Below are 20296 nucleotides of genomic sequence, written 5' to 3' on the forward strand. Positions count from 1 at the left end.
CCTTCCAAGGAGTGGCAGTGGGTTTGAACCACTAGCCTCTGGTTAGCAGTCAAATGCCTTAAGCACTACACCACCAGAGCTCCCAAGATGCCAAGTAGGCAGTTGGATATACACATCTGGAATTAAGAGATGAGGTTCCTGGCTAGAGTTATAAATTTGGAAATGATCAGTCTCAGATAGTTTAAATGATACTAAAGCCCCAGAATGGATGGTATCAAGAGAGACAGTAGATAGAAAAGAAGCCCAAAGGCTAAGCCCTAGAAGAAGTCCAATGCTAAGATTTTGGGGAGTGGGGAGGAACCAGCCAAGGAGAGTTTGAAAGGAGTGTGAGGTCTCAGAACGCAAGTGAAGAAGCCATTTCAAAAAGAGGGATTCATTCTGGAGTATCAGTTGGTGGTGGTTGGATCCACACTTTGAAGATTTTCTTTGGCAAATAAAGAGTTCTTTTCTACACACATACATATAAATATGCTCTCCTTACTAGGAGAGCATATTTATATGTATGTGTGTTGTAAAATTATATCCCAAATAGAAATCATTTTTGGAACATCCAGTATTACGTATTTCCCATACCTATCCCACCTCCATCATCATAAATGATTGGGTATTGTAATTGCTCTTATGGTTGTTCTCTCCTTATTTTTTGAAGCTATTAAAATCAAGATGATTACCAAAAATGACTAGAATTACTAGTGGGATGGAAATATGTGAAACCCCCAAGACTATGACCCCAGGTTACCCTTCAGGCCTACAAATGGATCACTTCCATGGATTGGGTCTCAGACCAACAGTTGAAATACTTACACACAGAACACCTACCCCAGGGAGATGCACCTACTCTAGGAAGATGCACCCATTAGATCAACCAACCATGAGATATCAGAGAGGCAGCATTCACATAGAGGAAAAGCTAGACAGGCAGGATTGTATAGATAAGAAGGGCACAGGGAGGGGGTAGTCAGAGGGAGAAGAGAGGAGGAGAGGGGAGGAGAGTTTTGTATGGTTGGGGACGGGAATTGGGGCCATGAAATCAAATTTGCATGAACTGTTGAATGTGAAACAAATCTCCTTTGTAAATTTGCACCCAAAGCACAATTTAAAAAATAAATAAATAAAAGATCAGGATGATTACAAATGAAAAATATTCTCATTATCAGTGATAAGGGTTAATGAAGGGACAGACTGGTTATGATTCATTTGCTAAACTAGACAATAAAAATTATTCCTACTTAAAATGAAATTGTGATTTTATGTTGGATTGTTGTTGTTGTTGTTACTTGTCAAGTCAACTCCAAGTCATGACAACCTTATATATAACAATAAAACATTGCCCAGTCCTGCATCATCCACCAACATGCTATCAGCATGCTCTGTTGTTATCCATAGAACTAATTATCCATTAGCTAATATTCAGAAGTAGATTGCCAGGCCTTTCTTCCTAGTCTAAATGCTTCCTGCCTTGGTCTAGACACTCCACTGAAACCTGTCCACCATGGGTGATGCTGCTGGATTTGAAATATTGGTACATAACTTCCACCATTATAGCAGCATGCAAGCCAACACCTTACAGCAAACTGACAATCAGGTAGTGGATTAACCCATTTCCATCGAGTCAATTCCGACTCATAGGGACCCCCACTGGGTTTCTAAGGCCGTAATCTTTACAGAAGTAGATTGCCCCGTCTTCCTTCTATGGAGTGGCTGGTGGGTTTGAATGACCAACCTTCTGGTTAGCAGTCAAGTCCCTTAGGCATGTGCTACCAGAGATCCTTGGTAGTGGAGTAGATGTGTAATATTCTGAGAACTCACAGAACATTATAAAATGAAGCTGACCTGTAAATATATTCATTATAAGAACATGCCGACCACATTTTCTAACTTAAACCATCTTCTACCTTCAATCCTGCTTAAGAAATCTGTCTTTCTTAACTTCCTGAGAAAAGATTGTGTTTTATTTAACTCACCTTTCCTGGAAGCTAAGCTAAGGAAAGGGAAGAAGAAATAGTTGTAATCCAGTTGACAGCCTTGGGCTACAGACATCCCGTCTCCCTTCCTTCTGGCTTTTATTGGACATTGGGCTGTCAATCTAATAAGACAACAAAGAAAAGTAAACAAATAGAAAGCAAAATAAACAGTCATCTTGATTCCACCGGAAATAACTCATAAAATAAAAAATGCAGTCTTGGCTATACAGTAAAAGCATTTTCTTTGTCTATTTTCATAGCTGTATTTTATTCCATTCCAAAGTAATCTGTACCTTTTAGAGATTGTTATTGTTCACCAATCTTACTTGCCCTAAAAAGCTTTTGCAAAACAGCTCTCCAGTGAATTGTGCTACATATATGCCATGTGAGAGCATCATGTCACCAAATCTATAGGTTCTAATCAATAAGCAGGAGCCCTTGTGGCCCAACAGTTAAGCATTTAGCTGCTAACCAAAAGGTTGGTGGTTCAAATCCACCCAGTGGTTCTGCAGGAAAAAAAAAAACCTGTGATCTGCTCCCATAAAGATCATAGTCAGTTCAACTCTGTCACATGGTCACTATGAGTGAAAATCGACTTAATGGCACTCGCAACAGTCTACAGGCAATTCCGATGAGGAACCAGGCTGTATGATTCCTAGGAGTTGTGTCTTCACAGATGGCCCTATTTTTCCTGAGACAATACAGCCAGTCCCATATTATGAATGTCTGACTTATGAACAATTCATAATTGCCTTTCAATGTTCTGTAAATTTGCCCTCACTTTGAAACAATTGAATCAACCCCTACTTGCAATAAATTCCTCCTCACAATGACTTCACTTGCTGCAAATGCTGCTTTTAAATCATCTAAAAAGCTTTGGGCCTTTTCTTGCACCAGCCAAAAAATAAAAACCAAACTCACAGCCATCAAGTCAATTCCGACTCATAGTGACCCCCACTGGGTTTCCACGGCTGTAACTCTTTCCAGAGACAGACTGCCCCTTCTTTCTGCCACAGAGTGGCTGGTGGGGTCAAACTACCAACTTTTTGGTTAGCAGCCAAATGCCTTAACCACTATAGTACCAGAGCTCCTTTTTCTGGTACAAATTATTTTTTAAAAAAATATATTTTGTTGAAATATAATTTATATACAGTGAAATACACAAAACTAAAGTGACATGGGTCAATACATTTTTTTTGGTTAGCAGCCAAATGCCTTAACCACTATAGTACCAGAGCTCCTTTTTCTGGTACAAATTATTTTTTTAAAAAATATATTTTGTTGAAATATAATTTATATACAGTGAAATACACAAAACTAAAGTGACATGGGTCAATACATTTTTTTTAAACAGTGTTCCCTCGCCTCCCCTCCCACTTCTGGTAACCAACAAAGAAAGTTTCCTTCCATATATAAACCTTTCCTTGACTTTCTACAATAATGAACTAATACTATATTTGTCCTTCTTACCAACAAATTCTTAACGCCACACTTAATAAAAAGTCTTGTTTGTACCCCAGAGACTGCCTGTACACTAAATATAATTTTTAGAGGTGCATCTTGGCTGATTTTGGTCGCTTGTAACTTGCTTTGGCTTTATTTGGTCATGGTCTACAAGTTAAGTTCCTTGTCCTGTGAACCCAGGTGCACCTGTCTCCAATCCTTGGTCTGATTGACAGCCCTTTTCTGGCACTATGTAATGAAAGCTATAAAAAGAGACTATTTCCTTTCCATTACAACAGCAATGAAAATGTCGAGAATGAAATCAGAAAAATGCCATATTATGTCACAGTTCTTTCTAAATAATAAGTCTAAAAGCAATTAGCATCAGACCATCATATCAGGTCAAAGAGCATAGAGTTTCTAAAACCAAACCTTTAGGCTTAAAGCTCTGGTGGTATAGTGCCTAAGGCATTTGACTGCTAACAAGAAGGCTGGCAGTTCAAACCCACCAACCACTCCTCAGAAGGAAGACTGAGCGATCTACTTCTGTAGAGATACTGCCTCGGAAACTAAAGGAGGGGTTGCTATGAGTCGAATCAACTTGACAGCAGTGAGTGAGTTAGCTATTATAATTTTAAAAAAATTAAAGTAAGAAATAATGCAAGCAAATTTATTAATGCTAACTTGTTTTTTGATTGGCATGAATGGTCAGTTACACTGATTTCCTATACTTCTGTATGAACCATTCTTTTCTTTTAGATTGTATATCCTAAAGATTAGGACCCAAGATATGTTTAACTCAGTTTTCACATGCTTTAGCACAGGACCATAATTGGAGAGATATAGCCATCCTTTGACATTTATCAGAAATGTTATTTATTTTTTAATACTGCCACTTGATACAAGCTCACTCTGACCATTTTTTGAGGGATGATTGGTGGAATAGCCATCATCACTATTTACTTATGGATATCTAGACTTCGTAGCTATTACTTCTAGGATTTTTTTTTTTTTTTTTTTTAATATACAAGGAGAAAAGAGATTCTAGTATAACAGGTACCAGAAGTTTTCTCAACCCCTTCTTCCATCATCCAGTTTCCCCAGTTTAGAGAACACAGGCACACCTATCTAACACATTCGAAATGTTCATGAGATTTAGTTAGACGCCAAATAAAGATTTCAGACTTTTGATTTCCAAATGGGTGGCACTCTAAGTGGCCTCACTTGTTTTTCAAAACAAGGTTCATAGAAAATCCCTAACAAAGCTGATGGCTGGTCCCTGGACACCCATACTCTATACTTCATCTTGACCCAGACTGGAGTACAGGCAGTCCCTGTGTTAGGAACATCTGACTTACGGACACAGAATGTTGTTGTTGTTATGTGCCATCGAGTTGGCCCCGACTCACAGCGACCCCTCCTTGGGTTTCCGAGGCAGCATCACTATGGAAGTAGATTGCCCCATCTTCCTTCCAAGGAGTGACTGGTGGGTTTGAATCACCAGGCTTCTGTTTAGCAGTCAAGTGCCTTAAGCACTATCTACCATACTTACCTTTTAATGTTATGTAAATTTGCCCTCACTTTGAAATGATCCAACCAACCCCTACTCTCAACAAATTCTTCATTATAATCTCCTTTACTTGCTGCATGTGCAGCTTTTAAATCATGGAAAAGGCTTTGAGCCTTTTCTTGCACTAAGCCTGCCACTATCCAGTAGATTCCGACTCAGAACGACCCATTAGGACAGAATAGAAACCCCATAGGGTCTCAAAGGCTATAAATCTTTATGGAAACAGACTGCCTCATCTTTCTCCTGCAAACCAGCTGGTGAGTTCAAATCAAAGATCTTTTGGTTAGCAGCTGAACATCTTGACCTACTGCACCACCAGAGTTCCTTTCTTGAACTAAAAATAAATAAATAAATAAATAAAACCAAACTCACTGCCGTGGAGTTGGTCCCAACTCATAGTCACCCCTTATCATATCCTGTCTGCATTCAGTATAAAAAGAAAGCAATCAAAAAGAAATCCACATGGAGAGAAAGATAACATTTTAGGCCATCCCTAAAATAGTTTCTTTGGCTCCTTGTTATTTCCTCCCACCCCCCTTATTCCTACTATTTTTTATTCTCTCCCCCCCCCCATTCCTTCATTTAAAAAATTATCATTCACACACTTCTCAAATTGTTTATAGGCAGCGGTTCTTAGAAATTCTACTTAAATATTCTACAGTTCAGAATCTGATCAATGGCAGATTCTTCAAACAATCAGCATCATATTTAAATCTCATTTTGAAAGAAAATGTAGCCTATCAACAGTCTGGCTCAGTGAATTCCAATTCTTTACTTCATCATGACAACACTGGGCAATTCTGGTTAATGACCGTTAAGATATTTCTAGAATTTATAATGTTTGTTTACTAAAATAGATAAATAAGGAGCTCTGGTAGCATAGTGTCTAAGGCAATTGACTGCTAACCAGAAGGTGGGCAGTTCAAACCCACCAGCTACTCCATGGAGGCAAGACTGGGCAATCTACTTCCATAAGGATTTACTGCTTCAGAAACCCAGAGGGGGTCACTATGAGTCAGAATCAACTCGATGACAGTGAGTTTGGTTTGGGTTTGGAAAATAGATCAATAGATTTTTAAATACTTGGTTACTTAGCTCTACCACCCCATTTTTATTTTCATTTTTATTTTTCAGATACAGAGCAGTTGCCTCCTGGAGTCGTGTTCAGGGAATTGGGATTCCCTTGGTCACAGCCATTGAAATTGTCTCCATCTGGATCCTTTCCTTTATCCTGGCCATTCCTGAAGCAATTGGCTTCGTCATGGTGCCCTTTGAATACAAGGGTGAACAACACAAAACTTGTATGCTCAATGCCACATCAAAATTCATGGAGGTACTAATCATTTACAGAACATGAATTGGGGAGGGGAGGTAATTTTCATTTATACTTTACCATCTGAAAGCTTTACCTGTAAGCAATGCCCAGTGTGGCTTACTCTGCCATTTCAGTCAAATGTTCTTCAGTTGTCTAAGGAGTAGAGGTGAAACCAGTATTTAGCTTCCTGACTAGAACACAATTGATGAACTCTTTTGTTTTTCACTCTCATATTGTTGTACAATATAGACATGATTATTTTTCTGTTGGGAGCTCTGGTAGCATAGTGCCTAAGGCTAACCAGAAGGCTGATGGTTCAAACCCACCAGCCACTCCTCGGAAGGAAGATGGGGCAATCTACTTCCGGAGTGATACTGCCTCGGAAACCCAAGGAAGGGTCGCTATGAGTCAGGTCCGACTCAACGGCCCATAACAGCAACAACATTTTTCTGTACAAACAAGTAAGAATTGTGAAACAGATTTACTAAAAAAGAGGGATTAGAATAAAAATATGCATATGATATGCTTTGTTTTCATAGTAAGGAACACAGCATCTGACAAGCAAGCTGAGACTTCTTTTTTATTGCTTGGGGAAGTGTACATTGCTCATTCCCATCCTTTAAGGTGGACTTACTAATTCAAAGGAGGACGTAGTATTTACATGTACTATTAGTACAGAACTATGTCTAATATACAAATCATATAAAATTGTTGAACATTTTTAAAAAGTGTTTTAGTTTATCAAATTTGTAGTCGTTTTTTTAATACACCTTACCACATGAATATTTTTCTGAAAATCTTAATCACATGGCTGAGTGTATTAGGAAACATATTTAAAATGCATATTTTCTTTGCAAAACAAGTTACATGTGGACTGAGGAGGAAAACCAAAAGAGTAACTATTTCCCTTAAATTAGCATAATTTAATGCTTTGATGTGAATTTCCATGCAACTCAGATTCCACATTTAATCACTTACAGATATCTCCAGGTATGTTTTCTTAACTTGGAAAATTCACAAAATTCGTGGTTTTCCAGTTAACCACTTATCCTGCTTGGAGATTCTTATTTTAAAATTAAAAGTGCTCATGAGATCTGCCAAGCTGGCAACCTTAAAACTGAGGTCTTCTCTTTATCTACTGGCTTTTTTATCTGGTCAGCCTCCACAGTGGAAAACAAAGTAGACAGTAGGAGGTTATCAGAATTTGGGAAGATAAATCAATAGTGAGAAAAGGCTCATTGTAAGTAGGAGCTTACTAACCATTGGAGCTAGCTAGAATGAAATAGGCTGATTCATAATGACTGAGTCTTCTTTATAGAAGTGCTCAAGCGAAAGATGGCTACCGTTCAGGCAGGGAGTCCCTGGAAAGTTCCAGTAAATGTTATGAGTTTGAACTGATACAGTTTTAGATTTCATTCTAAGTCTAAAGTTTTAAAATTCTCTTTCTCCTCCACCCTTGTTTTATTCTAACTTTATTTCCCCTCTCTTTTCTACTCTTTGCCCCTCAACTTTGCTCTAACCTAGACTGACGGGAGGCATCTCCATATCCTTGCTGATGACATCAGTTCAAAAGAAATGTGTGACTCCTCTCTCTACAGGCCTGTAATGCAGAGGGGGCAGGGGACTCCAGCCAGTCCTCTTGGGAGTCAGCTTCCAGACCCTCTGTAGCTACTTCTGGCCATTTACACCAGCCAGAAACACACCAGGAAGAAGATGGCACAATAGAAGGGGACTGTTCAAAAGAGTTTCTGTGTTGCACTTTAAAAAGAGGAAGAGAGCCCTTTCTGAACTTCTTTAAAAAAAAAAAAAAAGTTCAGCACTTATGTCTTTCTGTGGCATGGTACGGATAGGGAAAGATTTGTATAAGCAAATATGAATAAACCAACCCCTTTGAGAACTGACACTTAACCTGAGGACAGGAGTCTATGTATTTGGCATACCAGGCAAAGGGTTAATTCTCCCTAACAAAGCTACACAGATAAATATATAGTCTGTATGTCTCAAAATCACATTTGTATTTGGATAGGAAAAAAAAATTGTTTATTTTTCACTAACTTCCAACTGAAATATATCATGTCCTTCTATCATGAATGTAGGCAATAAACCACCATAGTACTTATCATCACTCATGACATTTTTACTCATAGAAATCACAGACATGTTCCTATCACATGACAATTGTGGCAGAATCTCAATATCATTTATTCTCATCACTACTTTAATATTCTGGTAGTGATTAGAGCCTCCAGTAGATTTGTTATTTAATTTGTCAATAAAGAAATACATATATTATTAGATCAGAATTTTAGTTTTGGTATTTTGATCACTATTTTTTCAATGTAATTGGTTCCCTTTGTAATCATATGTATTTTATTTTTTACATGTAAAGCACTATTTTCAGCAGGGATTATAGTCTTCATCAGACTTCCAAAGGGGTTTTGTATAAAAATAGTTAAGAAGTCCTGCTTAGAACTTTTTTTCCTCAGGAACCATTTATAGGTTATTTTAATAGACATGTTATAAATGTAGCTCAGTGGGCCTCTTTCTATATTCAGAAACTGGACAGTTTTTCACGGCACAGCATAACTTTTTACTGTGGGAACTGGGTTATTATAGTAGGCTGCTTTATCCTTCGTAAATAAACAATCTGGAGAAACATTATTAGCAAAAGAAAAGCATTTCTTTCCCAAGTCAGTGATTAGTTTAGTAGAAGAAAGAGTTTAGATATTATTTTCCAATATTCATTTTATAGACTTTTAAGTGTTCTCTGTCTAAAAATAAATAAATTAATTAATTAAATAAAATGAAAAATCCTGGTGTTCACAAATCCTGCCCACAGGGAGATAATGCTAAATATGCCTTCAGATAAGAGATTCTGCCTCAATGGTTTCCAGGTGGTATTAAGAGCAGGAGAAAGACTACAGTTATTGATGGCTGGAACTGGCTGGTTACGAGGTCACATAGCAGGCATACCAGGCAAAGGGTTAACTCCCCCTAACCAAAGCTACACAGATAAGCCATTCATAACCTTCACTGTTTCTAAACAAGATGTTCACATAAAGTACACTTTAACCACAAAAGTCAAATGTAGACCAGACAGTAGCAAAAGTTTGAGACTTATCAATAAATAAAGATAAATATATAGTCTATATGCTCAAAATCACACTTTGTAAGTATTGGAAGGGAATTATTTTTATTGATTAGATCCTTTTCATTGTGGAATTGTAACCAACTTTAGTTTATAAGAAGAATCCTTGTGAGGGTTTTTCTTAAAAAAAGAATCTTCTTTACGTGTTATTCATGGACTTTCCAATTTAATTGGATTTTGAGCACTCTCCTTCCACATTGTCCCATTAATACAACCAGTGGACATGAATATACACACATATGTGCAGGTACACGGATCTTGAAGCTACCTGAGACACTGAACTAAATTTAATTTGCATGCTTATACCTCTCTTTTCCACTTTACAGTTCTACCAAGATGTAAAGGACTGGTGGCTCTTCGGGTTCTATTTCTGCATGCCCTTGGTGTGCACCGCAATCTTCTATACCCTCATGACTTGTGAGATGTTAAACAGAAGAAATGGCAGCTTGAGGATTGCCCTCAGTGAACATCTTAAACAGGTAAATCTAATAAGGTCATGAAAATTTGGCTGAGACTGTCCTTGAAAGAATGTCTCCAAATATTGTATTTACAGATATGCCAGCAGATTTAGCCTGGCTTTCTAAAAAAAGTGGGGGGGGGCTATCTTGTGTTTAATGTGTAACTATTGTATTAGTAATTTCTTTTGTGAAATAGGGAGCCTGCACTTTTTTTTCATTTACTTTGCCAAGAATATATTGAGAGAGAGAGAGTGTGGGTATGTATGTGTGTGTATGCATGCATGTACATGCATGCATGTGTTTGTATGTACATTGAACACCTTCAAACTGTGGTGAGGCAAAAAGAAACATATCACTTGCTGCCTTGAAGGCCATGTAGCCTTGTTATAGAAATAGAATATAATCGTGCACCAAATGGAAAAGACAATCACAAAGTGTGGCAAAAGCAGCCCATCCATAGAAAGCCAGGAGAGATATGAGCTAGAGCCATGAGGAAACTGTTCATGGGTGAGTGGGACTGAACCAGGGCTTGGAAGAGAGAAGGTAAATGTGAAGAAAAGGACAGAGGGCATTTCAGGGGGGAGGCTAGGCATCTTGTTATAACATGGAATGAGCACCATGCATTTGGGAAGTGATGAGAAAGAGATGTATTTGACCAGAGACATTAGACATTTAAGGGAAAACTCATGATAGAAAATGGGATTGGGTACATAAGTAGAGGTCAAACTTCTAGACAATCCTAAGTTCTAGAAAAAGATCCTTGGTGTGGCTGCTAACCAAAAGGTCAGCAGTTCAAACCAGAGCTGCTGAGAATTTGCATTTCCACCCAGAATATACTGAATCAGAATCTACATCCTTGTGTATGTGTGTACATAAGAATCACCTGGGATCTTAAAATGTAGATTCTGATTCAATGTACTTCGGGAAGAAAGGCAAATTCTCAGCAGGGGGTTGAACCAGAATGAACTGATTCAAAACCCTGCTTTGAATCCACAAGCCACTTTACAGGAGAAAGATGTGACAGTCTGCATCCATAAAGATTATACCCTTGCAAACCCTATGGGACAGTTCTACTCTGTCTTATAGGGTCATTATGAATCAGAATCAACTCAATGGCAGTGGGTTTGGATTTTGGTAAGGACAGCATAACTGAGCAGATAAAGCTGTGGGTTTTAGACAGTAAAACTTAGCTCTTCTGCTTGCCGGCTCTGTGATTTGGACAGATTACTTAACCTCTCTGAGCTTCTAGTTCCTCATAAAAATACATCATGGGTATTACCTAATGAATGTAAAGTACCTAAGAGAGTCCACTCATGCATGATAATCCAGCAAAGCTTACTATATATTAACTCAATAGGTAAAACTAGGCCTGCAGGTAACTTCTTGGTCTCAATAGAAAGAACACTCACCTGCATGAAAAGTTACTGTGAGCTGGTTCATGGAGCTTGTAAATCTATCCTATGTAATTACCATGTGCAATGATCAATTCATTGTCAGCAACTCTGTTCCGCTGCTGTAACTGACTTTTCACACCTTCAGCTCCTCAACCTTCTAATTTAAGCTGCATTTTGAAGAAAACTATATCAGATGATATGGGCCCAATAATATATGAATCAATGTTATGACAAGAAACAAAGAAATTAATTTGTATACACACACTTTGTAAAGTCTAAAGTGCCATACAAATGTTTGCTATTATCTTTGTTGAAATTCAGCAAGAAGATTATTTTGAGAAAGTTTTGTACAACTTTATTCAGGCATTAACAAATTCAAGCACTCCCAATATACGCGATACTTATTAACAATTACTTCTCTTTGAGCAACTAACAACAGCAACAGCCTATCTTTCCTGCAAAGGCGATAACTAGTTAGAACTTATCTTGTGAAAAACAGTATTTTAAATATTGACTTAAGCTATGAGTGGTACCTGCTGTTTCTCATTGACATAGCAATCTTTACGTTTTCAAAACTTTAGTTTATAAAAAGTATCTTTGTCAGGATTTAAAAAGAAAGAGAGAGAGAGAACGAAAGAAATTTCTTTGTGTGCTATCTTATTTGATGTCTCCATACACCCTACAAGGTAGGTAAAGACAACATAATTCTCATTATACAGTGTAGTTAACGGATTTGCTTGGCTCTTAATGGAAATGATAACCCAAGATTCAAATTCTTATGCAGCAGTCATTCCCTTTAGTCACATTCAGAGCTGTGAGAAGTTCTAACAGCAAAAGAGCAAACCTGGCTGGAACACCTTCAGCTTGGACTGTGGGGGAGTTAATCAGTACGGAGTAAAAAGCACTGCCAGTCTTTGACTAAGATTCCATGTGGTGCTTAGTCTTGCTTTTCATGTGGTTTTCTCTCATTTCTCTTCATTATAATGTCAACAACTTGATCGGTTAGAAATTGTGTTTAGATGCTGGTGACAGAATGCCCAAAATAACAGTGATTTGGCCAAACAGGGATTTTTCTCTCTTACACAGCAAAAGTTCCGATAACATTAGCTCAGTGGTCAAGGAAGTCATCAACCAGCTGTCTACTGTTTTGCTGACTTTACTTTCAGTATTGCAAGAGGGCAGCTGCTGTTTTATATCTGATTTCCAGGCAGCAAGAAGGGGAAGAATATAAGACACATTAGTGTGTGTCCACCCGATGAATGTCCCCCCAATTTAAATAACTTTTCCAAAAACCTCACTCAACAATTTGTACTTAATCTATTTGTCAGGACTATGTCACAGGGCCACTTAAATGATTAGGCTAGCCTCCACTGGTGCCGTAACCAAATTGAGGATCTGATGGTAAAGAAGACATGAGAAGCAAATATCAGACTGTCATGGTAGCTTATTAATATTGTTGTAAGCTACCATCGAGTTGGCCCCCAACTCCTGGCAACCCCAAGCACAACAGAAGAAAATACAGCCAGGTCTTGCACCATCCCCATGATCCTCCCAAGATCCATAGGGTTTTCATTAGCTGCTTTTTGGAAGTAGATCGCCAGGCCTTTCTCACTAGCCTAGAGGCTCCACTGAAACCTGTTCAGCTTCACAGCAACACCCGAGCCTCCACTGACAGATGAGCGGGGGTTGCACATGAGATGCATTGTCTGGGAATCAAACCTGGGTCGCCTGCATGGATGTCAAGAACTCTACCACTAAAATAATACCCTTCAAAGAGATTATCCTCTTTGAGGATGTGGTCAGAGGAAATAACTTCTCCCACTACTACCCTCCTTGCTATGTTTATGGAAATGCTGTCTTTCCATGTAAACATGCTAACCCTTTAAAAAGCCCCTCATTCCTGCAAACAAAAACCCTTTACTTCTTCCCTCTGTCATCTGTTTATATGTTCTCTGGAGCCGTATCCCAATTAGATATGAAGAATTTCCAGTTCTTTGTGTGAGAGCAGCAACTTGTGACAACTGCCCTAGAATCTTCTTAAATAGTTCTGTGAGTTGGAATTGGTTTGATGGCAGTGGGCTTTTGGAATCAAGTGGGTTTATTGCAGTCTTCTCACACTGTTTTGGTTACCTGGTGCTGTTCTGACAGGAATATACCACAAATGGGTGGCTTGAACAAACAGGAGTTTAATCTTACAGTTTTTGGAGGCTAGAAGTCTGAGTTCAAAGTGCCAGGCTCTAGGGGCTGGGTGAAAGCCCCTCAACCTTGGGCTTCAGCTCTGCCTCCTGTTCCTAGCCCACTGAAGCTGGAGGCTTTTCTTCACTCAGGCAGCTCCTAGCTGCTGAGGCTGACAAACCCAAGGTCAACAAGTGAAAAGGCACAGTGCTGATATTACCAAACAACATGGCAAGCTACTAATTCAAGGCCAGAAAAAGTCCCAAGATCAGCAGGGCATGGCAGGCTGCTGAACAATGACTCAGCTGCATGCATGGTTCAAGCGTGCCAAAGAGCTCGAGACCTTCCTCAAAGTTGCTTCTTATATATCGGAAGCAGACCACATCCCTAAAGAAGCTACTCAGCTGCTCCAGTAGATTCTACCATGGAATTGATTGCCAATCTCACCATGGTGAATAATGTAGTTATTCCAATTGCCCAGCCATTCAACCAGGCCCAGCCAAGTTGACACACAACCTTAACTGCCACACACACTTAATGCTATATGGTTCAGGCTGAACCAGCATTACCCTTCCAAATCCTGTTTTCAGTCAGTTCTATTTTTACATCAACTGATCCCAGATATAGACACATTGCATTTTGTATTTCTAGTTAGACTTCTAAATGCATGCATTATAATACCCAAGCACAATGCACAAATGAATGGTTACAGATAATACCTAACCTAGGATTTTTCTGATCCTGCACTGGCATGAAAGGAGCTCTGGTGGTATAGTAGATAAGGCATTTGGCTGCTAACCAGGTCAACAGTGAAAGCCTACCAGCCACTCCACAGAAGGAAGAAGGGGCAATCTACTTCTGTAAAGAGTTACAGCCTCAGAAACCCAATATTGGTCACTGTAAGTCGGAATCTACTCAAATGCAGTGAGGTTGGTTTGGGGTTTTTTGTTTTGTTTTGTTTTGTTTTGTTTTGTTTTGTTTTGTTTTGTTTTACACCAACGTGAAAGCATATAAGCTCTCAACTGAAGTCAGTCTGGGATCCGTAGTGTTTCATATCATCACTGCTGATAATCTCTTATTTTTATCCCTCTGTTTCCAAGCAATGTATGTTTGTACCCTAAGTATCATCATCATCTGAGAATTTGAAAAGTGAAAGGATCCCAATGTTCTCTTTTCCCAAAATCAGGAAGCAGAGAAAACATGTTGCTGTTGCTTTTTCTTTTATGTTCCCTATTCTTGCCACCATTGTCAGTTTGTCATACTGTGGTGGCTTGTGTGTTGCTGTGAGGTTGGAGGCTATGCTACTGGACTTTCAAATACCAGGAGGGTCACTCAGGGTGAACAGGTTTCAGTGGAGCTTCCAAACTAAGACAGACTAGGAAGAAGGATAGAGGATTCACTTCTCGATGATTGGCCAGTGAAAACCTTACCATGGTATTTTCAATAGCCTCATATGCATGTGAAAGCTAGACAATGAATAAGGAAGACTGAAGAAGAGCTGGTGCTTTTGAGTTGTGGCATTGGAGAAGAATATTGAAAATACCATGGACTGCCAGAAGAACGAACAAATCTCTCCTCAAAGAAGTGCAGCCAGAATGCTCCTGGGAAGAGAGAATGGCCAGGCTTCATCTCACCTACTTTCCTCATGTTGTCAGAAGGGACCATTCCCTAGAGAAGGATATCATGCTTAGTAAAATTGGAGTGTCAGAGAAAAAGGGAAAGATCCTCAATGAGGTGGATATACACAATGGCTGCAATGATGGGTTTAGGTATAACAAGGACTGTGAGGCTGGTGCAGGACCAGGCAGTGTTTCGTTGTGTTGTTCATGGGGTCACTATGAGTCGGAGCTGACTCAATAGCACCTGACAACAAAAATAACTCCTGTTTTGCTTTCCATACACCTTTGCAGACTTGTCCATTATCAGTCTGAACGTTTGCTATGTTCTGTCACCCTGCCTCCCATGCAATCACTAATGTTGTTGTGGTTGGGTGCCATTGAGTTAATCCAGAGTCATTGCAATGTCATGTAACAGAGTTTAACAGCACCACAGGGTTTTCTTGACTGTAATCTTTACAGATCGCCAGGTCTTTCTGCCCCAGAGCCCCTCGGTGAATTCAAACCACCGCTCCTTTGGTTAGCAGCTGAGCACTTATCCATTGCACCACCAAGACTCCTTTTTCTTTTTCTTTTTCTTTTTTTCACTAAATGCTAGGTAATTACTATTGCTGAGGCTTTTCACTAATTACTTTCCCATACATTCACCCCACACATACAAGCAGTATTGGTTTACTTCCAGCCAGTTCCCACCTCTAACCCAACTAAAATGACCAACCTGAGGCCACCATCCTGCTTGGCTGCTGCCAAAAACAGTATCACAAACTCCTTGGCTAGAATGTTGGACGTAGAATCTGGAAGAAGCGGAGGCACTGTGAGGCTGCCCATTCTCCAGGCTCTTCTGTGGCTTATTCTTTGCCTGATACCTACTACATCCTTGTCATACAGTTCCTTCATCTGCATTAAATTTAATATACTTTCTTCTCTTACTTTCCTTTAGCGTCGAGAAGTGGCAAAAACCGTTTTCTGCTTGGTTGTAATTTTCGCTCTTTGCTGGTTCCCTCTTCATTTGAGCCGCATTTTGAAGAAAACTGTATATGATGAGATGGACAAGAACCGATGTGAATTACTTAGGTACAATCCTCTTTACCTATTTGGAGTTTCTGTCACTTTCACATTTGCATCAAATCAACACTCTTGTTAAACCTGAAAATGAAAATTGCAAAACTGGTTCTTTTTCTTTAGTTGACATAGCCCATAACTGGTGCAAGAATTTGTGCAAGCCGTTTCTCTAATCTTGCCATCTGACTGCTGAGACCGAGCATAAGGGTTTGAGCTAACCAAGTGGCTGATATATCTGTAACCACCTGACAGAACTTAAACTGTCATTTAAACAAACATCCTTGTGGGAGGCGGGGGAATCTCCCACCTCTAAGAAATGGCTTGTGGGCAAGAAATATCCTTATTCTAGAGATAAATGCTAGCTAGTAGATTAAAAAATACTATGTTCTAAATATCTGCTCCATTTTCTTTCGTTCTAGTTTCTTGCTGCTCATGGATTACATCGGTATTAACTTGGCAACCATGAATTCATGTATAAACCCAATAGCGCTATATTTTGTGAGCAAGAAATTTAAGAATTGTTTTCAGGTAAGACTGTTATGGAACTGTCTTTTTTTTTTTTTTTTTTAAGGACAAGCAAATGAGTATAATAAGTAGTGAATAAAACCAAAGCCCATTGCCATTGAGTCAATTCTGACTCATAGCAACCCCCATTAGGTTTCCAAAGCTATAAATCTTTATAGAAGTAGATTGCCTCATCTTCCTCCTGCAGAGCAGCTGGTGGGTTTGAACTGCTGACCTTCTGGTTAGCAGTCAAATGTTTTAATCACTATGTCATTAGAGCTCCTTAAGTAATGAACAAGCCTGCTAATTCCAATGGTAGGCATTATTTTCATCAGCTTCCTTTTCTGTGAAAGTCATTAGGTTTAGGTCACACCCTTCCTTAATAATGTCACATTAACATAGCACTCTGTTCCCAAAGAGGATTACCAAATTTTTTTCATATAACATTCCCACGTAAATAACACACACACAGTAACACATACAGTGAGCATAGGAAACTAACTCACAAGGGGGTATCACAGTCCAATCCATTACTGTGCACCATATGAGTTAGTTATTATTACTAGTAATATGCTAAATTAAAAAAAAAAAAGTAAGTCCCTTATGAAATTTACAATCTAAAACCAAAACAAACTCACTGCCATCAAGTCGATTCGACTCATAGTGACCCCTCCTTGGGTTTCTGAGGCAGTATCTCCATGGAGAGGAGTTCTGGTAGCATAGTGCCTAAGGCACTTGACTGCTAACCAGAAGGCTGGTGGTTCAAACCCACAAGCCACTCCTTGGAAGGAAGGTTGGGCAATCTACTTCCATAGTGATACCGCCTCAGAAACCCAAGGAGGGGTTGCTATGAGTCAGGTGTGACTCGAAGGCACATAACAACAACAACCTCTATGGAAACAGATTGTGCAATCTTCCTTCCAAGGAGTGGCTGGTGGGTTTGAACTGCCAGCTTTCTGGTTAGCAATCAAAAGCCTTAGACACTACACCACCAGAGCTCCCTGAAATCTAAAAAAGACATGTTAACCAAAGAACATATAAGTAGACACAACTAGGTATTGAAGTTTTAGGGGTGACATTTTTTAAGTCTATCTGACAATGTCTGTAAGTCACAAATGCTCTGCCTCAAGAAGAATTGACTAACACAGGCATCATACTGATGCATTATAGAAACTGGAATTGATCTGGTTTGCTAATTAATTTATATATGCCATTATAGAGGGAAAGGGAAAATCAAAGTACATACCCCAAGATAGTAAACATTTTTTTATTGTGGTAAAAATATGTATAACATAAAATTAGCCATTTTGTCCATTTTTCAGTATATGATTCAGTGGCATTATGTATATTCACACATCGTGTGACCATCATCACTATTGTCAAAACTTGTTTTCATCATTCCAGACAGAAACTCTATGCCATTAAGCATTTACTCACTCCCCGTTTCTCCCCTCTCCTTGGTAACCACTTGCTATCTCTATGCATTGGCCTGTTCTAGATATTTCGTATGAGGATCACACCATATTTGCCCTTTTGTGTCCGGCTTATTTCACTTAGCATGTTTTCAAGGTTTGTCCATGTCATAATATGAATCAGAATTTCATTTCTCTTTATAGATAAATAATATTCCATTGTACATATATACCACATTATGTTTATCTAGTCACCTGTTGATAGACATTTGTGTTGTTCTACTTTTCGGTTGTTGTTAAACATATTTTATAACCTTTGTAAAAAAGGCAGCAATTCATAGAAAAGAGTGTAATCCAGAGAGTCCTGGACTCTAATTCCAGCTCTACCTCTTGTTATCCTTTCTGGGTCTCACTGTCCATCTTTAAAATGAGAGAAACACCAAATGGGGTTGCTATAAGTGGCAGGTGAGGTGCTGCACAGATAATGCACACTGAAGAAATGGGAGCCCTCCCAGCACCTCCCCAACCCACACCCAGCCCAAATCAGTAGAGCACTCTGGCCAGCACTGCCTTCCTTTCTTCTTTTGCTTGGCAGATAGAATTAAAACAAGAGATAAGGAAAATACCAGAAAGGACAGTTTAACTGGTGTCTAAAGATTACAAACTCCATAGTCTAGATTATTGTTAAGCTTCAAATTCTTTCTTCACATGTGTAGGAACATTTACCCTTGTAGGTAAGGATGCAAGGCCCCTGTCTTCTTCTGGACATGTGTTGGTAGGTTCATATTATTAAGAGTCTGTTCCTTTCCCCAGTCTTGCCTTTGCTGTTGCTGTTACCAGTCCAAAAGTCTGATGACCTCGGTCCCAATGAATGGAACAAGCATCCAGTGGAAGAACCATGAACAAAACAACCACAACACAGAAAGGAGCAGCCATAAGGATAGTATAAACTGAGCCTCTTAAGAAATGTTCATCAATATTCCTTCAAATCTTATTGGAGAAAAATCACACTGCCACTGTGTCTCCAGAAATCTCTTCTCCTACTTTTCTTCTCCCTTGACTCAGTCCTACCCACTGAGCGGGAAAAAAAATGCTTGGAAAACATCAGAGGTTGTACTGGTGAAACCCAAAAATTCTATGCACCTTACTTCTTTCATCTAATTTACATATTCTGCATGTTATATTCAACACTAAAAAAATGGTATGAGTTGGGGAGAAAAGAAACTATTAAGTGAAACCAGAAAGATATTTACTATTTTGCATCAACATAGAATTTTCAGCTACAAGACCAGCTTTCATGGCAGTTCTACCAAATGTTCAATGAGACTTGATCACAATGAAATTTAGAGATTATGGAAAAATGTTCTATTTTTAAAGGTGATTCTTTTTTTGGCCAATCACATTATGGGTGTAAGCCACCATTATTTGAAATGCCATTCACTGCCAGTTGTTTTGTTTTTTTGTTTTTTTTTTAACTTCATGGTATCATAAATGTAATTATTTGAGTTTATTTATACATATTTTGCAAAAAAGAAAACAAAGAAGCATAACAGTATTACAGTATGTAGATGAGCAATTAGGTTAATATTTCTCAATTTGCTGTTTTACTTTTAAACATAAATTCTAAAAGCTGCAACAAATGCAGGCCCTTAAAGCACAGAGTGATAACCACATATGGTAGTGTAATAGCTGCTGCTCAAAGACTTTTTAAGAACCTATATATTTTTAATGGTCTTTTGTTATAAGACATCTTGAACATATTTATTAAACTCAAAAAAAATTGCTTAACTCAAATAGTTCTGGTTTTCCAAAGCTCAAATTTTTTTTTCATGTTTGTAAGCCTTTTTATGTAAACTCAATAGCATGTAAGAATTTAAAGGCACATGATGTTTAACCATACCTAAGACTTTTAATGCAATGCATAGAATCTAAAGCACTCCTAGGAGAAAAGGGTTGAATGTTTTGAGAAGAATTGGAAGTTTTACTGATTTTCTTTTTTTTTTTTTTTTGGTAATAGTAACTCTTCTGTATACATTATATGTATCACTTCATATTCTCTAAAACTCTTAGAATGTTAACTGGCAGTAAGGTTTTTTTCGGTCATTTTCTTTTCCATGTAGAAAACCTAACTTCAAAATGGCCAGCAGAGTTGTTCACATCCCCAAAAGATCCACTGCCATCGAGTGGATTCCCACTCATAGCAACCCTAAAGGATGCATAGAACTGTTCCATCGG

General features: G+C 38.6%; 1 protein-coding gene across 1 annotated transcript in view; it reads left to right on the plus strand.

Annotated features, from left to right (window-relative positions):
• The window catches only part of EDNRA (endothelin receptor type A), an 85731-nt gene extending 66716 nt beyond the window's left edge, over positions 1-19015 (plus strand). Inside the window, exons 3-7 of the mRNA XM_007953801.2 lie at positions 6112-6310; positions 9767-9919; positions 16024-16157; positions 16565-16673; positions 18875-19015. Of these exons, the coding sequence (XP_007951992.2) occupies positions 6112-6310; positions 9767-9919; positions 16024-16157; positions 16565-16673; positions 18875-19015 (736 nt within the window). The remainder of the gene's footprint in view (positions 1-6111; positions 6311-9766; positions 9920-16023; positions 16158-16564; positions 16674-18874) is intronic.
• Positions 19016-20296: the final 1281 nt, after the last annotated feature.

This window comes from Orycteropus afer, unplaced genomic scaffold (assembly GCF_000298275.1).
Source record: "Orycteropus afer afer isolate SDZICR_OR568_19922 unplaced genomic scaffold, OryAfe1.0 scaffold00415, whole genome shotgun sequence".
Classification (NCBI taxonomy): Eukaryota; Metazoa; Chordata; class Mammalia; order Tubulidentata; family Orycteropodidae; genus Orycteropus; species Orycteropus afer.